The sequence below is a fragment of the Sorex araneus genome, chromosome 5 (genome assembly GCF_027595985.1).
Source record: "Sorex araneus isolate mSorAra2 chromosome 5, mSorAra2.pri, whole genome shotgun sequence".
NCBI lineage: Eukaryota > Metazoa > Chordata > Mammalia > Eulipotyphla > Soricidae > Sorex > Sorex araneus.
In genome coordinates this window covers 84,607,518-84,626,096 of record NC_073306.1, presented here as the reverse complement: position 1 = coordinate 84,626,096, position 18,579 = coordinate 84,607,518, and the positions used below count along the sequence as shown (strand labels likewise).

General features: G+C 40.9%; 1 protein-coding gene across 2 annotated transcripts in view; it reads right to left on the bottom strand.

Annotated features, from left to right (window-relative positions):
• Nucleotides 1-18,579, bottom strand: part of ASH1L (ASH1 like histone lysine methyltransferase) — a 177,879-nt gene that overhangs the window by 107,646 nt on the left and 51,654 nt on the right. For both annotated transcript variants that reach the window (XM_055139889.1, XM_055139890.1), the window contains exon 3: nt 8,627-13,175. In XM_055139889.1, the coding sequence (XP_054995864.1) occupies nt 8,627-13,175 (4,549 nt within the window). The remainder of the gene's footprint in view (nt 1-8,626; nt 13,176-18,579) is intronic.

Sequence of the window (18,579 nt, the reverse complement as noted above, 5' to 3'; positions counted from 1 at the left end):
CGATTTGCTGGAGCAGGCACCAGTAACGTCTCCACTGTGAGACTTGTTGCTACTGTTTTTGGCATATTGAATATGCCATGGGTAGCTCTCCAAGAGGGACAGAGGAATTGAACCCGGGTCTGCCGCGTGCAAGGCAAATGCCCTACCCGCTGTGCTATTGCTCCAGTCTCTGAGAGATAGTAAATGGATTAAAATGCTTGCCTTGCATGCAGCCAATCCAGTTGAGACCCCAGAGCTGCAACTGGTCTACATCACAAGGTGTAGCTATCCTACTGCCCCGCCATTCCCCCCAAAAAGAAAAGTAATGGTAAGGCCCATGTAGCATTCAATTGGGCCTTAGCATTCAATTATTAGCCCAGATTGCTGAGAATCACCAACAGTGACCTCTAGGTTCCCCTGATTATACCTGGGAGGGTCCCCACAAATCATTTCTGTATGCAATACATGTGCTCTATAACTTGGCTACAATCTTAAGTCTCATCAATTATTCTAAAAAAATCTCCTCTTTAGTACTATTGAGGACCCCTAAGATTTTGCTTGAACATTTTTCAATTGTTTTTTAACACATTCATCACTTTAACACATCCATCACAGAGTTTTCGATATAATGCCAGCAAACAATTTTCTGTTTTTAAAACCTGTAAGTTCCCATTAACTACTGGGTAAACTCCTTAGAATCAAAAACAGTTTTGTGAGGTCAGAGTGACAGCACAGCAGGTAGGGTGCTTCTCTTGCAAGAGGCAGATCTAGGTTTGATCCCCAGTACCCCATATGGTCCCTGGAGCCCTGTCAAAAGTGATCCCTGAACTCAGAGCCAGTAGTAAACCCTAAGCCACTGATGGGTGTGGCAGAAAACCAACCAACCAAACAAAAGACAACCTAGCTTTGTGGTCTCTGCCTACCATCTTTCTGCCTCCTCTCCTGAATTCCTCACCTTCGGATTCCACCTAAGCACAATTTCATGTTTCCAAAACCCTGAATAATCTTATTTTTCTTTAAAAAATTCCCTCCCTCTCTCCCTCTTTTTGGGTGACACCAGGCAATGCTCAGGGGACCATATGGGATCTGGGGATCAAACCAGGATAGGCTGCATGCAAGGCAAATACCCTATCCACTGTACTATTGCTCTGGTCCCATTTCCAGCTTCTTTTAGCCTCTTTTCTGCTCCCAAAAACACAGTGAACATATCAATCTAAAACAAAGCTTACAGAATAAGTTCTGACTTTCAAAGTGGTCAAATTAGAAGATATCCAATGTTTAACCAGATATCCAATATTTAGTACTTTTATAGCACTTAATAAAAAACTTTTCCCCAATTATTTCTAAGGACAGATAAATCAGTTTTTTTTTTTTTTTTAAGGTCATACCCGGCAATGCACAGGGGTTACTCCTGGCTCTGCACTCAGGAACCACCTCTGGCGCTGCTCAGGGGACCATATGGGATGCTGGGAATCGAACCCGGGTCAGCCGCGTGCAAGGCAAACGCCCTACCCTCTGTGCTATCGCTCCAGCCCCAGATAAACCAGTTTTTATGTCTACATGAAAAATTAGAAAATCTTATCAGAAGTGAATTGCAAGACATCCAGTAGATACCAGAGAAGCACTGTTATCAGTGACATCAAAGAGATCTTAGTGTTTTATTTTTTGGTTTTGGGGTCATACCTGGTGGTGCTCAAGGGACTGCACCAGGCACTATGTTTGTGCGATCACTCCTAGCAGTGGTTGTGGGACTACACGGTGTCAGGGACAAAATATAGGCCTTCCGCACGTGCCCCAATATGTTGAACTATCTTTCTGGCCCTGTATTTTCCTTTTTCTTTTTTTTTTGCCACGCCCAGTAATGCTCAGGAATTATTCCTGGTGGTGCTCAGAGATGTCAAGCATCAAACCTGGGTCAGCAGCAGGTGCGGCAAATTCCCTACCCACTATTGTTCCAGCCCCTAAATTTTTAAAACGAAATAAAGTTCTTAATCTGAAAGCAGTTATTTTGCATGACTACTTTGCAAGACCAATTAAATGGTCTCCTGACTGCATTTACTGTCCATGTATCAGATGGTATATTCAATAACTTTACCTACCTTGTCACATCTGTTGTAAGTTCTCAGTATTGAGACATTTTCTTAGAACTCAGACCAAGTGCTTAAATGCCTGAATTAGATCAGATGTCATACAAAATAGGAAACTGAGGACAGAGGCAAACTGAAGGGTGCTTACACCAACTGGGGGATGATTGGATTGCCACTCTAAAGCCTCAGCTATAAACGTTATCCAAAAATATTTATTTATTCTTGCCAGACAGTCTCTCCTTTCCACTGCTCCATTCTGTCTATAGTTTTATATGGTAAATGAGGGGCAGGAAAGAAGCGGATAGACAATGGGAGTGTGAGGGAGAGTAGGAGATAGGAAGAGGCAGAGGAGGCCCAAAAAGTAAAGGGAACTTTGCACCCTAAAGAAAAGGCACGGGAAACCCCGGAGGACTGCTAAGAAGTAAAAAGAGAAATTTTGCACCCCAATAAGGGATAACCTCAGAATTAAATATGCCTAATTCTGTTTCTTGTTTCAGTGTTTGGGGCACCCAATCAGCAATCCTCAGTAACTATCCATGGTTCTGCTCTCAGGAGGGATTCCTGCTGGTATTCTGGGAACAATATGTGATGCTGAAGGTCAAACAGGAGTTGGCCACATGCAAAGCAAGTGCCTTACCTGCTGTCCCATCTTTCCAGTCCTCTCCCTCTCTTTCTAAAAGCAAAATCATTTCATGTGAAACTGATTTTTTAATTGTAGCTATTAATTTTATTTTAAACTGTAGAGATCATGACTAAGGATCATATACAGATCAAAGGCTCTTTTAACCACCAGTGTAATACTGCAGCTCCTAAGAGCTGTGAAAAACTTTCTTCTTTTACACTCTACAGTCTCTCCATTGAGGAATATCATTCTTATATCCATATGCAGTTAACAAGTGTATGTACACACACACACCAAACACACACACAGAATACTGATATTGTGACAGTATCAGGATAACATGGAAGTTGTGTGATCATACATAATTTTTTAAAGCACATATATTCTGAAGCACCTTGTTAACAGCAAGCAGAATACAGAACACTGCAATAAATGAAACATATAAACCATAGGGCAATGCAGCTCTGTTCAGAACATTAAATCATTTCAAAATTTAACAGACTTCCCCACAAGTGCTTATTCTGTGGTTTCACCAGGGAAAAGAAACAGGACAATTAATCAGGACAGTTATCATTTATCTGCCAATACACTTAGACAACTGAGCAGTTTCAACTCTTTGTATCCTCTTCTATTCAAGATACCTCACCTTTCCCTAAAGTTGTCTAAGTTCATTGTAAAATTTATTCATTAAAAAAATTATGATCCTCAGGGCTGGAGCAATAGCACAGCGGGTAGGGTGTTTGCCTTGCACGTGGCCAACCCAGGTTCAATTCCCAGCATCCCATATGGTTCCCTGAGCACCGCCAGGGGTGATACCTGAGTGCAGAACCAGGAGTAATCTCTGTGCATCGCCTGGTGTGACCCGAAAAGAAAAAAAAGATTATGATCCTTGCAGAGAACTCCAGGTCAAGGTAATCTAGAGAAAATCCAAATCCATTCAAGATTTTTCCCCTTTGAAGAAGCTAAGTTTTTTGTTTTTCTCTCTTCCATTTCCCCTTAGTCCCCGAGACCTACCCCCAGATAATTCTCTAAAATTTTTTTTCTCCCTGAAACTTAACCTCTTAAAATAAAATTAAATAGGGTCCAAAACACTGGTGATCAGAGGTCAATGGGACTATCCCAGGCAGAGTTTAGGGGGCGATGTAGTACATACTAGGGCTTGAGCTGTGGACCTAACACATGTTTGGAATGTACTCTATCATTGGAGCTACCTTCCCGATCCATAACATTTTGACTTAACTGTTATGATGTCTTATAGAACAATTATTTTCCAGCGTGCTTGGCTATAAAGGTGCATAGGTCTTGAGGATTTACTTCTGACTCTACCTTTCCTAGAAACCATTTAATTTTTCATTTAAGATTTTGCCAAAGTTCTTTCATAATCTCTAGTTCAAACATTTCTATTGAGTTCTAAAATAAAATATTCAAATGGTTACTCATCATCACCAACTGAACATTCTAAAGTCATCTCAAAGTTAACATATATTAAAAAAAAAAAAAAAGCAAACTTGTGCTCTCCTTAAATATGGCCCTCCTCTAGTCTATTCTGTACCTGGTATGGTATCACCAATCTCCTAGATATTCATCAGGACATGTGACATCACCTTGATAATTTACAATATGGCTTCATACAGCCTCTCTTTTTGCCTGAGAAATTCAACATGGGCAAGCATTGCCAAAAACATCTTGAATTCATTACACAGCTGATTTTGAAGTAATTTCTAGTCATTGTGCACTCAGAAGTTTTTTACTGTTACCAAGTTTTATATAACCTCAAATGCCAAGAATAGGATCCTGACCCACAATTTAAGAAGTCACAATTTAAATCACTGCATTTTCCTACAAAATAATTTTCCTACAATTGTTTTGTCATCTAAAACTTTTTTTTGTGTGTGGGCCACATTTGTGGTGCTCAGGGTAAGGGTAGGGGGTGTGGTGTGCTCCCAGTAGTGATTAAGGATCAAACCTGGGCCTTCTACAGCAAAGACTTTGTGTACAATGTTCCAGTTCCTTGAGCTATCTTTCTGGCCCATCATCTACAACTTAATGTTCACACAAGAGCTAGAATGAGCTTTCAAAGATGCAAATCTAGGGCAAAAGACACAATACAGGGCTTAAGGTATTTGAACTGCACACAACTGACCCTGGTTTGAAACCCACTACTGCATATAAACCCACCAGAGCACCAAGAGTGATTCCTGAGCACAGAGCAAGGAGTAAGTCCTGAACAGTGCACAATGTGGTTCCCACAAAATTAAAAACGGAAAATAAAAGCAAATCTAAGGGGCTGGAGTGATAGTATAGCGGGTAGGTCGTTTGACTTGCACGCGGCCAACCCGGGTTCGAATCCCAGCATCCCATATGGTCCCCTGAGCAACGCCAGGAGTAATTCCTGAGTGCAAAGCCAGGAATAACCCCTGTGCATCACCGGGTGTGACCCAAAAAGCAATCTAAGAAAAATACCGCTTTTGTTTATTCATATAAAAATCCAACAATATTAACATGAGCTGTACTTTATATATCACAACACTGTCACTGCATTCTCTTTTGCATTCTCTCTCCTAAGAAAGCAGATTTTCTAATATCTTTTTTTTTCTTTTTTTGCCTTTTGGGTCACACCTGGCCATACACAGGGGTTACTCCTGGCTCTGCACTCAGGTGACCCATATGGGATGCTGGGAATCAAACCCGGGTCGGCCGAATGCAAGGCAAATGCCCTACTCGCTGTGCTATCGCTCCAGCCCCCTCTAATATCTAACTTTCATCCCCACCCAGGACCTTCAAATGTATTCTTCATTCAATTTTCAGTCTGATCTTCACATACATCAAATTTCAACTTTTAATCATCAGGCCATAAGTATTAACAATCTAAACCTATGTCCCTTTTTCATGATTACCAACACAAACACTGCTATATTAACTTTATTGTATTTCTGAATTCTACCTTTATGGCCATTTCACTGTTCCTTCACTGAGTTAGAAGTTAATGAGATCAGATTGTCTTCGTATGTTTACCATAACTACAATAGTACTAAATATTTTTGGAATTTTATAAATGAGTGAATGAATAGAATTCTATTTACCCAGATTATTATTATTATTGTTATTATGTTGTTATCCTTCAGTTATCAGGTTAGTCAGTTTCTTCATGAAGTCTTACTAAGTTAGGGCTCCATTTCATGCTCTCACAGAACCCTAACACTTTCTCTTTTTTTATATGCCTTCCCAATTTTAATGACATTCAGTGTATTTATTTTTATTTGCTATGTTCCTTATAATATCACAAAATACAAAGTAAAATAACTGGCAGATATTCAGTAACAATTGCTGATGAAATATTTATTTTAAAAAATCTGCTGAATGTGGCTGGGAATATGGCTCAGAGGCAAAATATATTCCTTACATGCAAGAGACTTGGATTCGATCCCTGATCCCCAGCACTGCAAAAACAATTAACACAAGGGGCTGGAGAGAGTATGGGGGTAGGCTATTTGCCTTCCACCCGGCCATCCCAGATTCAATCACCCACACCCCATAAAGTTCAAAGCCCTGCCAGGAGTGATCCTTGTAAAAGCCCTGAGCAACACCATGTGTCCCCTAAACAAAACAAAAGCAAACCCAAAACCCCAACAACAATAAACACAAACAAAAATCTGCAGAGTGAACCTAATATAAGTTTATGTCCTTTTCCTTTCTTTATTACATTCTTAAAAACTAAGGAATAGGGCTGGAGAGAAAGTACAGTGGATAAGGTGCTTGTCTTTCACAAGCTGACTCAGATTTGATCTCTGCCACCACATACAGTGTCCTGAGCCCTGCTAGGAGTGACCCCACTGCAGAGTCAGGAGTAAACTCTAATCATTCCTGGGTGTAGCCCCAAAACCAAACAACAACAACAGAGTAGCTTCCCCACCAAGACTGCAGTTCCTTTTCAAATTCATGAATAATGAAAATCATGAACCAAAAAAAGATTAAGTTTGAGCAACGCTAAACTCAATTCCTCTTATGGGAAATAAATTCCTCTTATGGGAAAATAATAATACCTACTAATATCTGTATGCTTTACTATGATCTAATCACTTTGATAAGCATAATGATCTTATTTATTTCTCATAATAATTCTACTAAATCCATTTTATAGGAAGAGACATCGAGGGTTTGCGAGTTTACTTGGAGAATCTGATGAACCATATATACCCTACCTAAAAAATACACAAGCGTAGATATATCAGAGGTTTAATGAATTTCTTAAGAGTACTTTAAAAATTCCTTAGGATTGAGATCTATTAAAACACACACACAGCAACTTCCAACTCAGCAACATTGTCTATATAAATTGATATTGCTTACTTTTGTCTCAATTCTTTTTTTGGGGGGTGAGGCTGGGGGTGTGCCTAGCAGTGTTCAGGTCTTACTCCTGGCTCTGTACTCTGGGATCACTCCTGATAGGGTATGGGGTCCAAATGTCATGCTGGGGATTGAACCCAGGTTGCCTTCATAAAAGAGAAGTGTCCTACCTGCTGTGCAATTGCTCTGACCACTTTTCAATTTTTAAGATACTTCCTAGACATCATACAGTATATATATTTGTTTATGTCATTTACTAAGCCACCTTTCATGAAAATATCTGCAGGTATTCTATAAAGGTCCTCTAAGTTAACATTTTCGTATTCAGAGATTTTTCAAAATAACAAAACAGATAGGACTAACAAAATTTTGGTCAAATACATTTATATATTTTTTATTTAGTATATATTAAAGTCCCATACAAGGCTGGAGAGCCTGCCTATCATTTGCAGGCCCCATGTTTGATTCCCAGCAATACATAAGGTCCTCCAAGAACATTCAGAGTGACCCTGGTGACCCCAAGTATTACTGGGCATAAACAGCACCAGACCAAGCAGTACCAGGCCAAGGATCCCTAAGAGTGGCCACAAAGAAAATCTTTGGATATCCCCAAATAAATCCTGCATAGGCACTAGAAGATATTTGTGAGTCACTGCTCACTAGAGAGAAATGATGTAGAGGACAAGGGAGAGTTTAAATGATAAGCAAATGCTTAACATGTGGAAAGCTCTGTGTTTAATGCCTGATACCACAAGTCTTCCCAAGTATAGTCCTGATAACAACAAAGTATCACCAGGCTGGAGAAGTTTAGCTAGCACCAGTTCCCAACATCAATATAGGTGGCCCACTTAAAGAGAAAGACCCAATTGTCTTTTTTTTTTCCTGCTTTTTGGGTTACACCCGGCGATGCACAGGGGTTACTCCTGGCTCTGCACTCAGGAATTACCCCCTGGCGGTGCTTAGGGGACCATATGGGATGCTGGGAATCGAACCCAGGCCGGTTGCATGCAAGGCAAACGCCCTACCTGCTATGCTATTTCTCCACCCCCATCAATTGTCTTCTTATAAAAGAATAATATATTACTTTTGGGCTTGGGATGTAACAGTGACAGAGTACTTGCTTCACATGTGAAAGAAACCTTGGTTTCAATTCCCAAAACTTATAAAAAGGGAATGGGACAGCTGAGAGACAGCGTGAAGAGTCAGGCTTTGCAGGGTCAGGTTCCACCCCTGGCACTGGAATATGACCTGAAGACCACTAAAAGTGATGCCTGAGCATCAAGCCAGGAGCAGCTGCTAAGCACCTCTGGGTATAACCTCAAAACCAAAACTACGACAACTACAAAAAAACCCACAAATAACTTTTCCTTATTTCCACAAGAGCTATTCCATTTGTTTTGATGGTATCTCTTCTCAAAACAAAAAATTAATAGACACACCTTTGCATTCATTGAAAATGAAAACTTTAAAGATAACATGTCAAAATACACTTGTAAAAACAAAAAAATAAGCATTTTGTGTACAAAGCAACCAGTGGGCAAAATGATTTTTCGCTCTAAAGCATGAACACCCAGCAAAATAACCCTCTTACCTGTCAAGGTCTGTACTGCCCTTTCACTGGCAGACAGTGGTTCTTTCCTGTGAGGCCGATTTAGGGACGTGTCCTGTGCAGAAAACAGTCCAGGGCTATCAGTTAATTTCTTCCTGCTATTTGAATTAGGGTTTGAAACTCTGCAGCTACCTATTGCACTTGTGAAAAGGTTTGTATGTTCATCACTGCTGGCAAGATCAGAGTTGGGAGTGAAGCCTCCAAGGGATAAACTTGGAGAATTTTCTGAACAGTCAATTTGTAAAGGTGTCTGCAACCCCAATGCCAAGGAACTAGATTCTGAAGGTTCTCGGTGGACCCACTGTTCTTCTCTGTTTATTAAGTTTTTTGAAGGAGAGAGATGAGGGCAGGACATATGACACCGATGTTTTTCCTTATGCTTGTATCGTTCTCCAACAGTATCCTTTCCAAATCGATAACGCTTAAGAGACTCCAGGACAGATCTGGAAGAGCCAGTATCCATGGAAACCTGGGGTTGCTCAGAAGACCGGTGTTCTCTGTGTTTATGACGGTGCCTGTGCTTGTGCTCAACCATCCAACCATAGGCCATCTCCGGAGGGACACTGGGGTAAGTACTCATGGAAAGAAGAGGAGTCCTGCTGGTTGTAAGAAAGGCCTCCTGACGAAGTAACTTATGCTTTTTCTTGTGGTACTTGGTGGGGTTGAGAAGTAAATGACCAGCATGCATATACGAAGGAGGTGGAAGTGGAGTGGTGAAAGAAGGAGATGGAGGAGGTGGATAAAGAGTGGGGGGATACCTTCCATAGTAACCTAATCCAATGGGAGCAGCTGTAAGGGGTGAGGGAGAATAAGGCATGCTGTAAGAGGGATAGAATCCAGTACTAGAAAGAGGAAAACTAAGACTATGCATAAAAGGCATTTCGGCCATTGCCTCTCTCATCTTAGGGGGTCTCCCTCTCTTCTTTTTCAAGTCAGGTTTTCGAATGTAGTGCAAAGGGTCTAAGGGAAAAGAAGGATGCGTATAGAAACTATTAAAGTTGATTCGAAAAATAGTTGGCAGAAGGTCTCGGGGGATAAAATGATGACTTCGATGGGTGATTCGAATTTCACTTAGACGACTTATTAGTTCTTCCAGATCTGCAATAAAATCTGGATCCTGTCTATTTCGCAGTTGTGGATACTTCTTTTTCCGCTTTCGTTTCTGCCTTTTCATCTTGTCATAGCTGAGGTAATCATGATTTCTGCGTTTACATTTATGTTTGTGTTTTTCTTTAAGACTACTGAGAACTGTAGAGGTTTCAGGGGGGATCAGAGAAACATGCTCAAAAGAATGCCTCCTCTTCTTTTGTCCACAGAATTTCTCTGCTCGGTCTGATGTGCTGTTATTATCTGTTCCAATTCCACTATCACTGGGAATAGTCTCATCACTGTGAGACTCACTAATGGGAGAAGGAGTAGCTTCTTTCAAAGATGTGAGTTCACTCAAATGTGAAGGAGAATTTGGCAGCAAAGTAGGAGGAGATAATCGTCTCCTCCCCTTTGAGGCCTTCTTCATTGCAAGAGTCTGAATCATACTACCCTGCCTTGAGTGTAAATGCAAATATGGCACTGAACTGGGTTCAACAAAGCCTGCATCACTACTTACTGGGCTTTGACCTCCACTAGTCCCAGAAGACTGAGAGCAAATAGGTGATGGAAGAATCTCAGAACTACTAGCAGAGGAAGGCAGTAAAGGGGGAAGAATCTGTCCTAACGCTGACCCAGCTGCTTGCTGAGCTGTCTGCTCAAGAACAGCCAGGCTGGTAGGACTCCCAGAAAGAAGGCCATTTAAGACAGTTTTTGGTTTTCGCCCCCTCCTCTTTCCTATGTAAATGGTTCCTTTCTTGCTGACATTTATCTGTTGGCCCAATTTAGAGCCAAATGTGGCTGCAAGACTTGACACTGTATTATGGAGTTTGGATTGCACTTTCCCTTTATTACTTGACTCTACCGAGCTGGAAAGAATCTGATTCAACAGTTTCTTTCTCTTTAAAGTCTTCATTTTGTTTATTTTGCGAATAATTGTTTTCATTAACTGTCCATTGTTTCTCTTGGTAATTTTTTTTTCTGGATCCATTTCAATGTCACTCATACTACAGACAGTGGGTCTATGACTATCATCTAAATCATCTGGATCTTGTAGCTGATCCTCACTCTCAAAGAAGTCACTGCCACTTCTGTGGTTGTCACTTTCTGACTCTATCTTGCTTGGACTTTCAGTGGCAACAAATGGTGCCACAGATAATACAGGTGGCTTCATCTTAACTGGTGACCTCATTTGTCTCTTAGGCCTCCCTCTTTTCTTCGGAAATGGAGACACAGACAGACTCTGCTTGAAGGAAGGAATTTCAATCTCTGGCTGTAAAATTGGGGGTTCTTGCTCTTCCTTGGACTGCAACGAAAAAACTTTAGAGGCAGGGATTTTCAAAGTCCTTTTAGGTGGACCTTCCAGTTGAGGCATCTCCTTGGATTTAGGTCTTCCTCTTTTGGGCTTATAAATATCAGATAAAAGGTCACTAGAGACACACATACTGGAGGATAACTTGTGAGTTGCAAAAGACTTATGAGATGGTTTTTCACTTTCAGTTAAAAGAGCAAGAGATGGAGTGGTGGACTTGCTCAACTTTGGCAATCGGCGTTTAAGGAAGTCATGATCTACAAATGAAGATGGCCCGATGTTTTTCATAAATTTGGCCTGTTCAGAACTATTTGATAGTGAACTACATGAAACATTTTTAAAAAGCTCTGATCTTTCTAATTCTAGTCCTTTTGGAGACCGACATGCACTTCTTGCCACTACTTTAGTCCACCGAGGTTTTCTTCCTTTCCTTTTTTTTAATGGTTTGGACTGCAAACTGGTGCTCAGACTATCAGTAACTTGGCAGTGTTTGTCGGATGCAGTTACTGCACCAAGTTTTAGAAAGGGCTTGTTACTAAATAAACTAGTAAAGTTAACAACTGAAGGGGTAATTGTATGAATACTGGATTCAGAAGTTAAACTTGGCTTTTTTCCCAGGGAAGAGCTTATTCTTGGAATATCTATATGTGTACTTTTTGAATCACTTAGATCTTTATCAATCCCTTTACATTCAATGTTTATACTGTGACCCACAGACCTATGACCAATGTTCAAGTGAGTACTTTCAGAAGCAAACTGGCTCTTTCCAACAGATTCTGAAATTTCTTCTATTAATTCTGCAGCAGGACTTAAAAGTAATGAATTAGGAGCCAGCTGTGTAGGTGTTTCAGAGGAATTCCTGGTTAAAGGATTAACAGATACAGTAGGTGATGGGGAAGGGAGATTGCTTTCTCCTACTGCACTAAATGGGGATTTAGCTGTGGATACATCAGAAGCACCTCCCATTTGAAAGTCTGGAGAAGTGCAATACACAGGAGGTTGCTTTGAAGTTTCATAAGATCCCCTTTCACTGGATGAGAAACTGTCTTGCTGAATGCATGTTCCTTCATTAAACATTTCTTTTTCCAAATTAATTATTTCTTTTCGAACTGAGAATTTTTCCAAAATGCTCTCTTTATTTTGCCGTATAACATTCTTCTCAAAAGTTTTGCTGGTGGCACTATCTTTCATGGATTCAGAAAGTTCTTGACTTTCATGGTTATTGATGTTTGTACTACAAGAAGCCTTAAGTGGTTCCTGAGTGGGGAGCAGTGCTTCAGCTTTAAGGTTTATGGCATCTTTGCTGACCAGTCCGGTCATAGGACAACCCACCAGTTTCTTCCCAATTTCTTTGTTAACCAATCCCATCGCTGAATTTGCTACAATCTTCTTCGCACAGTCTTTGGCCACTAGGCCAACAGTGGAACCCAATTTTTTCCCCAAGTCTTTATTAACCAGTCCAACCACAGTGCCAAGTCCTAACTTCTTTCCAGATTCTTTATTCACAAAACCTGGAACAATACCAATTCCTAGCTTCTTTCCTGAATCTTTGCTCAGCAGTCCTACTGTAGTGATGGTCCCTGGTTTTTTGCCTAAGTCTTTATTAATGAATACTGCTGTAGTGCCAGTTCCTAGTTTTTTCACCGAGTCTTTATTGACCAATCCTACTGTTGCATTAAACACTGGCTTTTTCCCAGGATCTTTAGTTACCAATCCAACTGCTGTGCTGATAGCTGGTTTTTTGATTAAGTCCTTATGTATGATCCCAGCTACAGAGCCAACGCCAGCTTTCCTAATCAAATCCTTACTAACCAAGCCTGCAGTAGTGCCAGAGACTAACTTCTTCGGTTTCGTCTTGGAAGACTTGGATGGAGGACAAGTTGCAATGAGCTGTGCCAACTTTTCTGTTACACTTGTTCCTCCATTAAGTAATGCTCTGTCTTTTAAATCAGAATCCCGGCTACCAACAAGAGATGATGTTGCATTAATGTAATCTGCCATTTCTGAGTGTACTGGAGAAAGCTTCTTTGACAAAGGATTGTTTTCTAACTGTGAATGAAGATGGATGCTTTCTTCGGATTGGCATTCAATGGCTGTAACATCACCTGCTTTCTTGTATAACTTTGATGGGTCCTAAAATTTGAACAACAACAAAAAAGATTTCAGAAAGTAAATCTTATAAATCTTAATCTATTTCAGCTTAATTAAATGATTAAACTATAACAAATATAAGATAACAAATATAACATAACAAATATAAGATGGACTTTATAAACACCTTTTTAAAATTGCATTAACGTCTCTGTTAGTCCCTCTGGTGCTGTATCAGGGTTTCTCAACATTTTTTGTTGTCTTGCAATCACACAACCCATATTACTGAGAACATGAAATATTACTTTTACATTTCTGACAGCAATTGCTTTAAAAAATGAAATATCATTAGATACAATATCCTAAGATCCTCTTTTGAATAACGTTTCTTTGCCTACCTCTTTCATTGATTTCATTCAATGATTTAAAATCAATACACTTCACCTACTTTTGCTTATTTACCTAATTCTCAATTATAATCTTGAATCAGCTATTCATTTCCTCTCGATTTTGTAGGATAGAAAAAGTAACGTATTCATTTACTTTAAAATATTTATTTTAGGGCCGGAGGGATAGCACAGCGGGTAGGGCGTTTGCCTTGCACGCGGCCGACCCGGGTTCGATCCCCGGCATCCCATATGGTCCCCCAAGCACCGCCAGGAGTAATTCCTGAGTACAAAGCCAGGAGTAACCCCTGAGCATCGCTGGGTGTGACCCAAAAAGCAAAAAAAAAAAAAAAAATTTATTTTACAGAAATACATAAAATATTTTATATAGAGTACCTGGTATATAATTTATACAGGTTTTATATTAAATATTTTATATAGAAATAAGAAATATTAAGAATTGGAGTAACCTTTTAGTTATTAACATAAAATGCTACCTAATACTCTAGCCATCACAATCATATTTTTCAAACAAACCATTATTTTATCCAACAATATATTTTTCTTGGAGATAACAAAGAGTTCTAGTCAGTACATATATATAAGTGTATGTCTCTCTATATTAAATCAAGGCAAAACTGACAGGTTTTTTTTTTTTTTGGGTCACACCCTACTGATGCACAGGGGTCACTCCTGGCTCTGTATTCAGGAATTACTCTGGGCGGTGCTTGAGGGATCCCAGCCCTGAATGCTGGGAATCGAATCCAGATTGGCTGTGTGCAAGGCAAACACCCTACCTGCTGTACTATCGCTCCAGCTAACAAACTGAGTTTTTAAATTATAAAATACAAACAAAAAACTTCAATGAAATACACAGATTATGTTATGAATAGTAAGACAAAAACGACAAAGTTCCCTAGAAAATTAAGAAATTTATTATGTTCCCAATAAATATCACCAACAATTTTTTTAGGAGTAAAAAAATATAACATTAACTGTAACAAAAATAAGACAAGGATAGCAAGAAATAGAAAAGCGAGGAAACTAATTTTTTTTTTAAAAGCTTATTTTTTTTCTTTTGTGTTTTGGGTCACACCGGCGATGCACAGGAGTTACTCCTGGCTCTTCACTCAGGAATTACTACTGGCGGTGCTCAGGGGACCATTCGAACCCGGGTTGGCCTCGAGCAAGGCAAACACCCTACCCGCTGTGCTATTGCTCCAGCCCTAAGGAGGAAACTGATTTTTATTTTTTATTTTATTTTATTTTTTTTGCTTTTTGGGTCACACCCAGCAATGCTCAGGGGTTACTCCTGGCTTTGCACTCAGGAATTACTCCTGGCGGTGCTTGGGGGACCATATGGGATGCCGGGGATCGAACCCGGGTCGGCCGCGTGCAAGGCAAACGCCCTACCCGCTGTGCTATCGCTCCGGCCCCGGAAACTGATTTTTAATATTAAAGTTTTCATCATCAAACAGCATAGAACTGACACGTGAAAAGAGAACCAATCAATCTAAATATATGTAAACAGAAATGAAGCACTTTTTTTTTCTTTTTGGGTTACACCTGGCGATGCACAGGAGTTACTTCTGGCTCATGCACTCAGGAACTACTCTGGCAGTGCTCGGGGGACCGTATGGAATGTCAGGAATCGAACCCGGCTTGGTCGCATGCAAGGCAAATGCCCTACCCGCTATGCTATCGATCTAGCCCCCACAAATGAAGTATTTTTAAGGTGGTGTAACACATAGCACTGGATCACTGTCTATCACTGTCGTCCCGTTGTTCATTGATTTGCTCGAGCGGGCACCAGTAACGACTCCACTGTGAGACTTGTTACTGTTTCTGGCATATCGAATACAGCACAGGTAGCTTGCCAGGCTCTGTCGTGCAGGCAGTGCAGGCAGGACACTCTCGGTGAGGGAGGATGAACTGTACCCGGGTTGGCTGCAAACGCACTACCTGCTGTGAGGAAAATGGTAACATCGTTTCTTTTATTTTTTTTTTTTGCTTTTAGTCACACTTTACAATGCCAAGGGCTATTCCTGGCTCTACATTCAGGAATTACTCCCAGTGATGCTTAGGGAATTGAACACAGGTCAGCTGAATACAAGGCAGCAGCCCTACCTGATGTACTATCTCTCTAGCCCCAACACTGTTTCGTTGTAATAGATTGGGGGGGAGGTCAATTCTAAGCCAACTCACTGAATTTGCACATTCTCCTCTCATGCTCAACAGTAGTGTTACATTAACAAGCATATTTCAATCTTCCTAGAGTGAGAGATTACATATGTGGATGTTTGTCCTATTATAGGAGAAATGACTTCCAACCAAATGCTGGCCCCTACCTCACATCCTGAGCTTTAGGTTCTGGTTACAACCAACCATGCAATTTAAATATGCAAACTGGAAAATGAATGAGTACAAAATATTTTTTAATATTACAACTGTTCTAGGTCACTAGTTAGAAGTATGATTATATTTCTGTGACCAAAAACATATACCGAGGAATTAAATCACATGTCAAATCAGTTTGATATAAAACTGATTTTATCACATCTTTATTTAAAGACACTGTTTTCAAGAACCTACAGCTGATCTTTAGGATATACAGTTAAATTAAGAAAAAAAAAGGAAGGCAAGGAAGTTAATTCCAAGAATTGGAGCACAAGTTTGTGTGTGGAATCCCCCAGCTTTTTTTTTTTTTTTTTGCTTTTTTGGGTCACACCCATCGATGCACAGGGGTCACTCCTGGCTCATGCACTCAGGAATTACTCCTGGCGGTGCTCGGGGGACCATATGGGATGCTGGGATTCGAACCCGGGTCGGCCGCGTGCAAGGCAAACGCCCTACCCGCTGTGCTATCACTCCAGCCCCAGAATCCCCCAGCTTTGATTCCTAAATCCACTAAGTGAAACGCCCTCACAAATGCAACAAGGTAAGAGATCTCTCCATAACCTTCAAAGGAGAACAATGGGGGCTGGAGCAATAGCACAGGTGGTAGGGCCTTTGCCTTACAAACAGCTGACCCGGGTAAAATTCCCAGCATCCCATATGGTGCCCTGAGCACCGCCAGGAGTTTGATTCCTGAGTGCAGAGCCAGAAGTAACCCCTGAGAATTGCTGGGTGTGACACAAAAAGTAAAAAACCAACCAAACAAACAAAAACAAACAAAGGAGAACAATGCTTAAAATATGCTACCTTTTATGTAACCCTGCACAACTATCCGATATGCCAAAAACAGTAACAAGTCTCACAATGGAGACATTACCAGTGCCCACTGGAGCAAACTGATGAGCAACAGGATGACAGTGACAGTGACCTTTTATATAATATGGAACTGGAGGAATATAAATATATTTACATTTGATTTCATTAAAAGAATATACCAAAGATGAAATGAAGAGTGACCTATGAAAGAAGAAACAGTACCAGAAATTAGGCATTTATTTTCCAATTATTTTATGTATTTAAGAAACTTCATGACATTATGAAGCAACTTAATCTAAATATCTGAATGAGAAGCAGATCTAATTACATAACTATATGGAAAATAATTTCTTTGAATTTAAACAGTATTTGGGGTAAGTATCCCAAAGAACATACTGCTTATATAGAAATCATATGAAGCCAGAGAGATAATACAGAGGGCTAAGGGGCTTGCACGTGGTGATCCTGGTTTGATTCCCAGTACCATAGATGGGGACCTTCAGGCACTGTCAGAAGAGATCTCTGAGCAGTCAGAAATACACCCTAAGTACCACCAGATGTGTCCCAGAAAACAGAAGGGAAAGAGAAAAGGGGGGAGGGAGAGGAGGGATGGAATAAAGAAGAAATCAGGGCAGGAGAGAACAAAAGGTTTTTGCCTTGCACAAGACAAACCCATATCCTGGCACCACAGACAGTTCCCTGAACACTGACAGGGGTCACTCCTGAGTAGAGTCAGGAAGAACTCCTGAGCATTGCCAGGTGTGACCTCCACCAAAACAAAATATATTAATTCCATTCTCTGAGCTTGTTACCAGTAGAAATAGTCATATAGTTAAATGGCAGACAATTTAATCAAGGAAGTTACAAATGAATGTCATTAGGGAAAAGAGAGACTATAAAATTTTAAGGGGGGCGGTGGGGCTGGAGCAATAGCACAGCGGGTAGGGAGTTTGCTGCATGCGGCCGACATGGGTTCAATTCCCAGCATCCTATATGGTCCCCTGAGCACCGCCAGGGGTGATTCCTGAGTGCAGAGCCAGGAGTAACCCCTGTGCATCGCTAGGTATGACCCAAAAAGAAAAAAAAAATTAAGAGGGGGGATCGAATAATGGAGGAAAGAAGGAAGGAAGGAAGAGAAAGTTTTCTTTCGTTGTTTTCGGGCACAACCCTCTAGTGGCACACTGGGCTTTCTCCTGGCTCTGTATTCAGGGATCACACCTGCAAGGGTTCCAGGGACTACATATAGTGTCAGAGATCAGATCCAGGTCAGGCAAGTGTCTTACCTAATGTACTAGCTCTTTGGTCACAGAAAGGCAATTTTTACTTCTTAGGAAAACCTTTTTATGTCTGCAGGGCCTCACATTTAAATTTTTTTTTCCTTTTTTTTTTTTTTTTGGCTTTTTGGGTCACACCTGGCGATGCACAGGGGTTACTCCTGGCTCTGCCCTCAGGAATTACCCCTGGCTGTGCTCAGGGGACCATATGGGATGCTGGGATTCGAACCTGGGTCGGCCGCGTGCAAGGCAAACGCCCTACCCGCTGTGCTATCTCTCCAGCCCCTCACATTTAAATTTAAACCGGGGCCTCACATATGTGAGGCTTTTTTTTTTTTTTGCTTTTTGGATCACACCTGGCGATGCACAGGGGTTACTCCTGGCTCTGCACTCAGGAATCACTCCTGGCGGTGCTCAGGGGACCATATGGGATGCTGGGAATCGAACCCGGGTCAACCGCGTGCAAGGCAAACGCCCTACCCGCTGACTCCAGCCCCATGTGAGGCATTCTTTCTACCACTGATCTACATCTGTGGAAAGAATTCTTAAGATAAATTTACTTCATTCTGGTAAAGT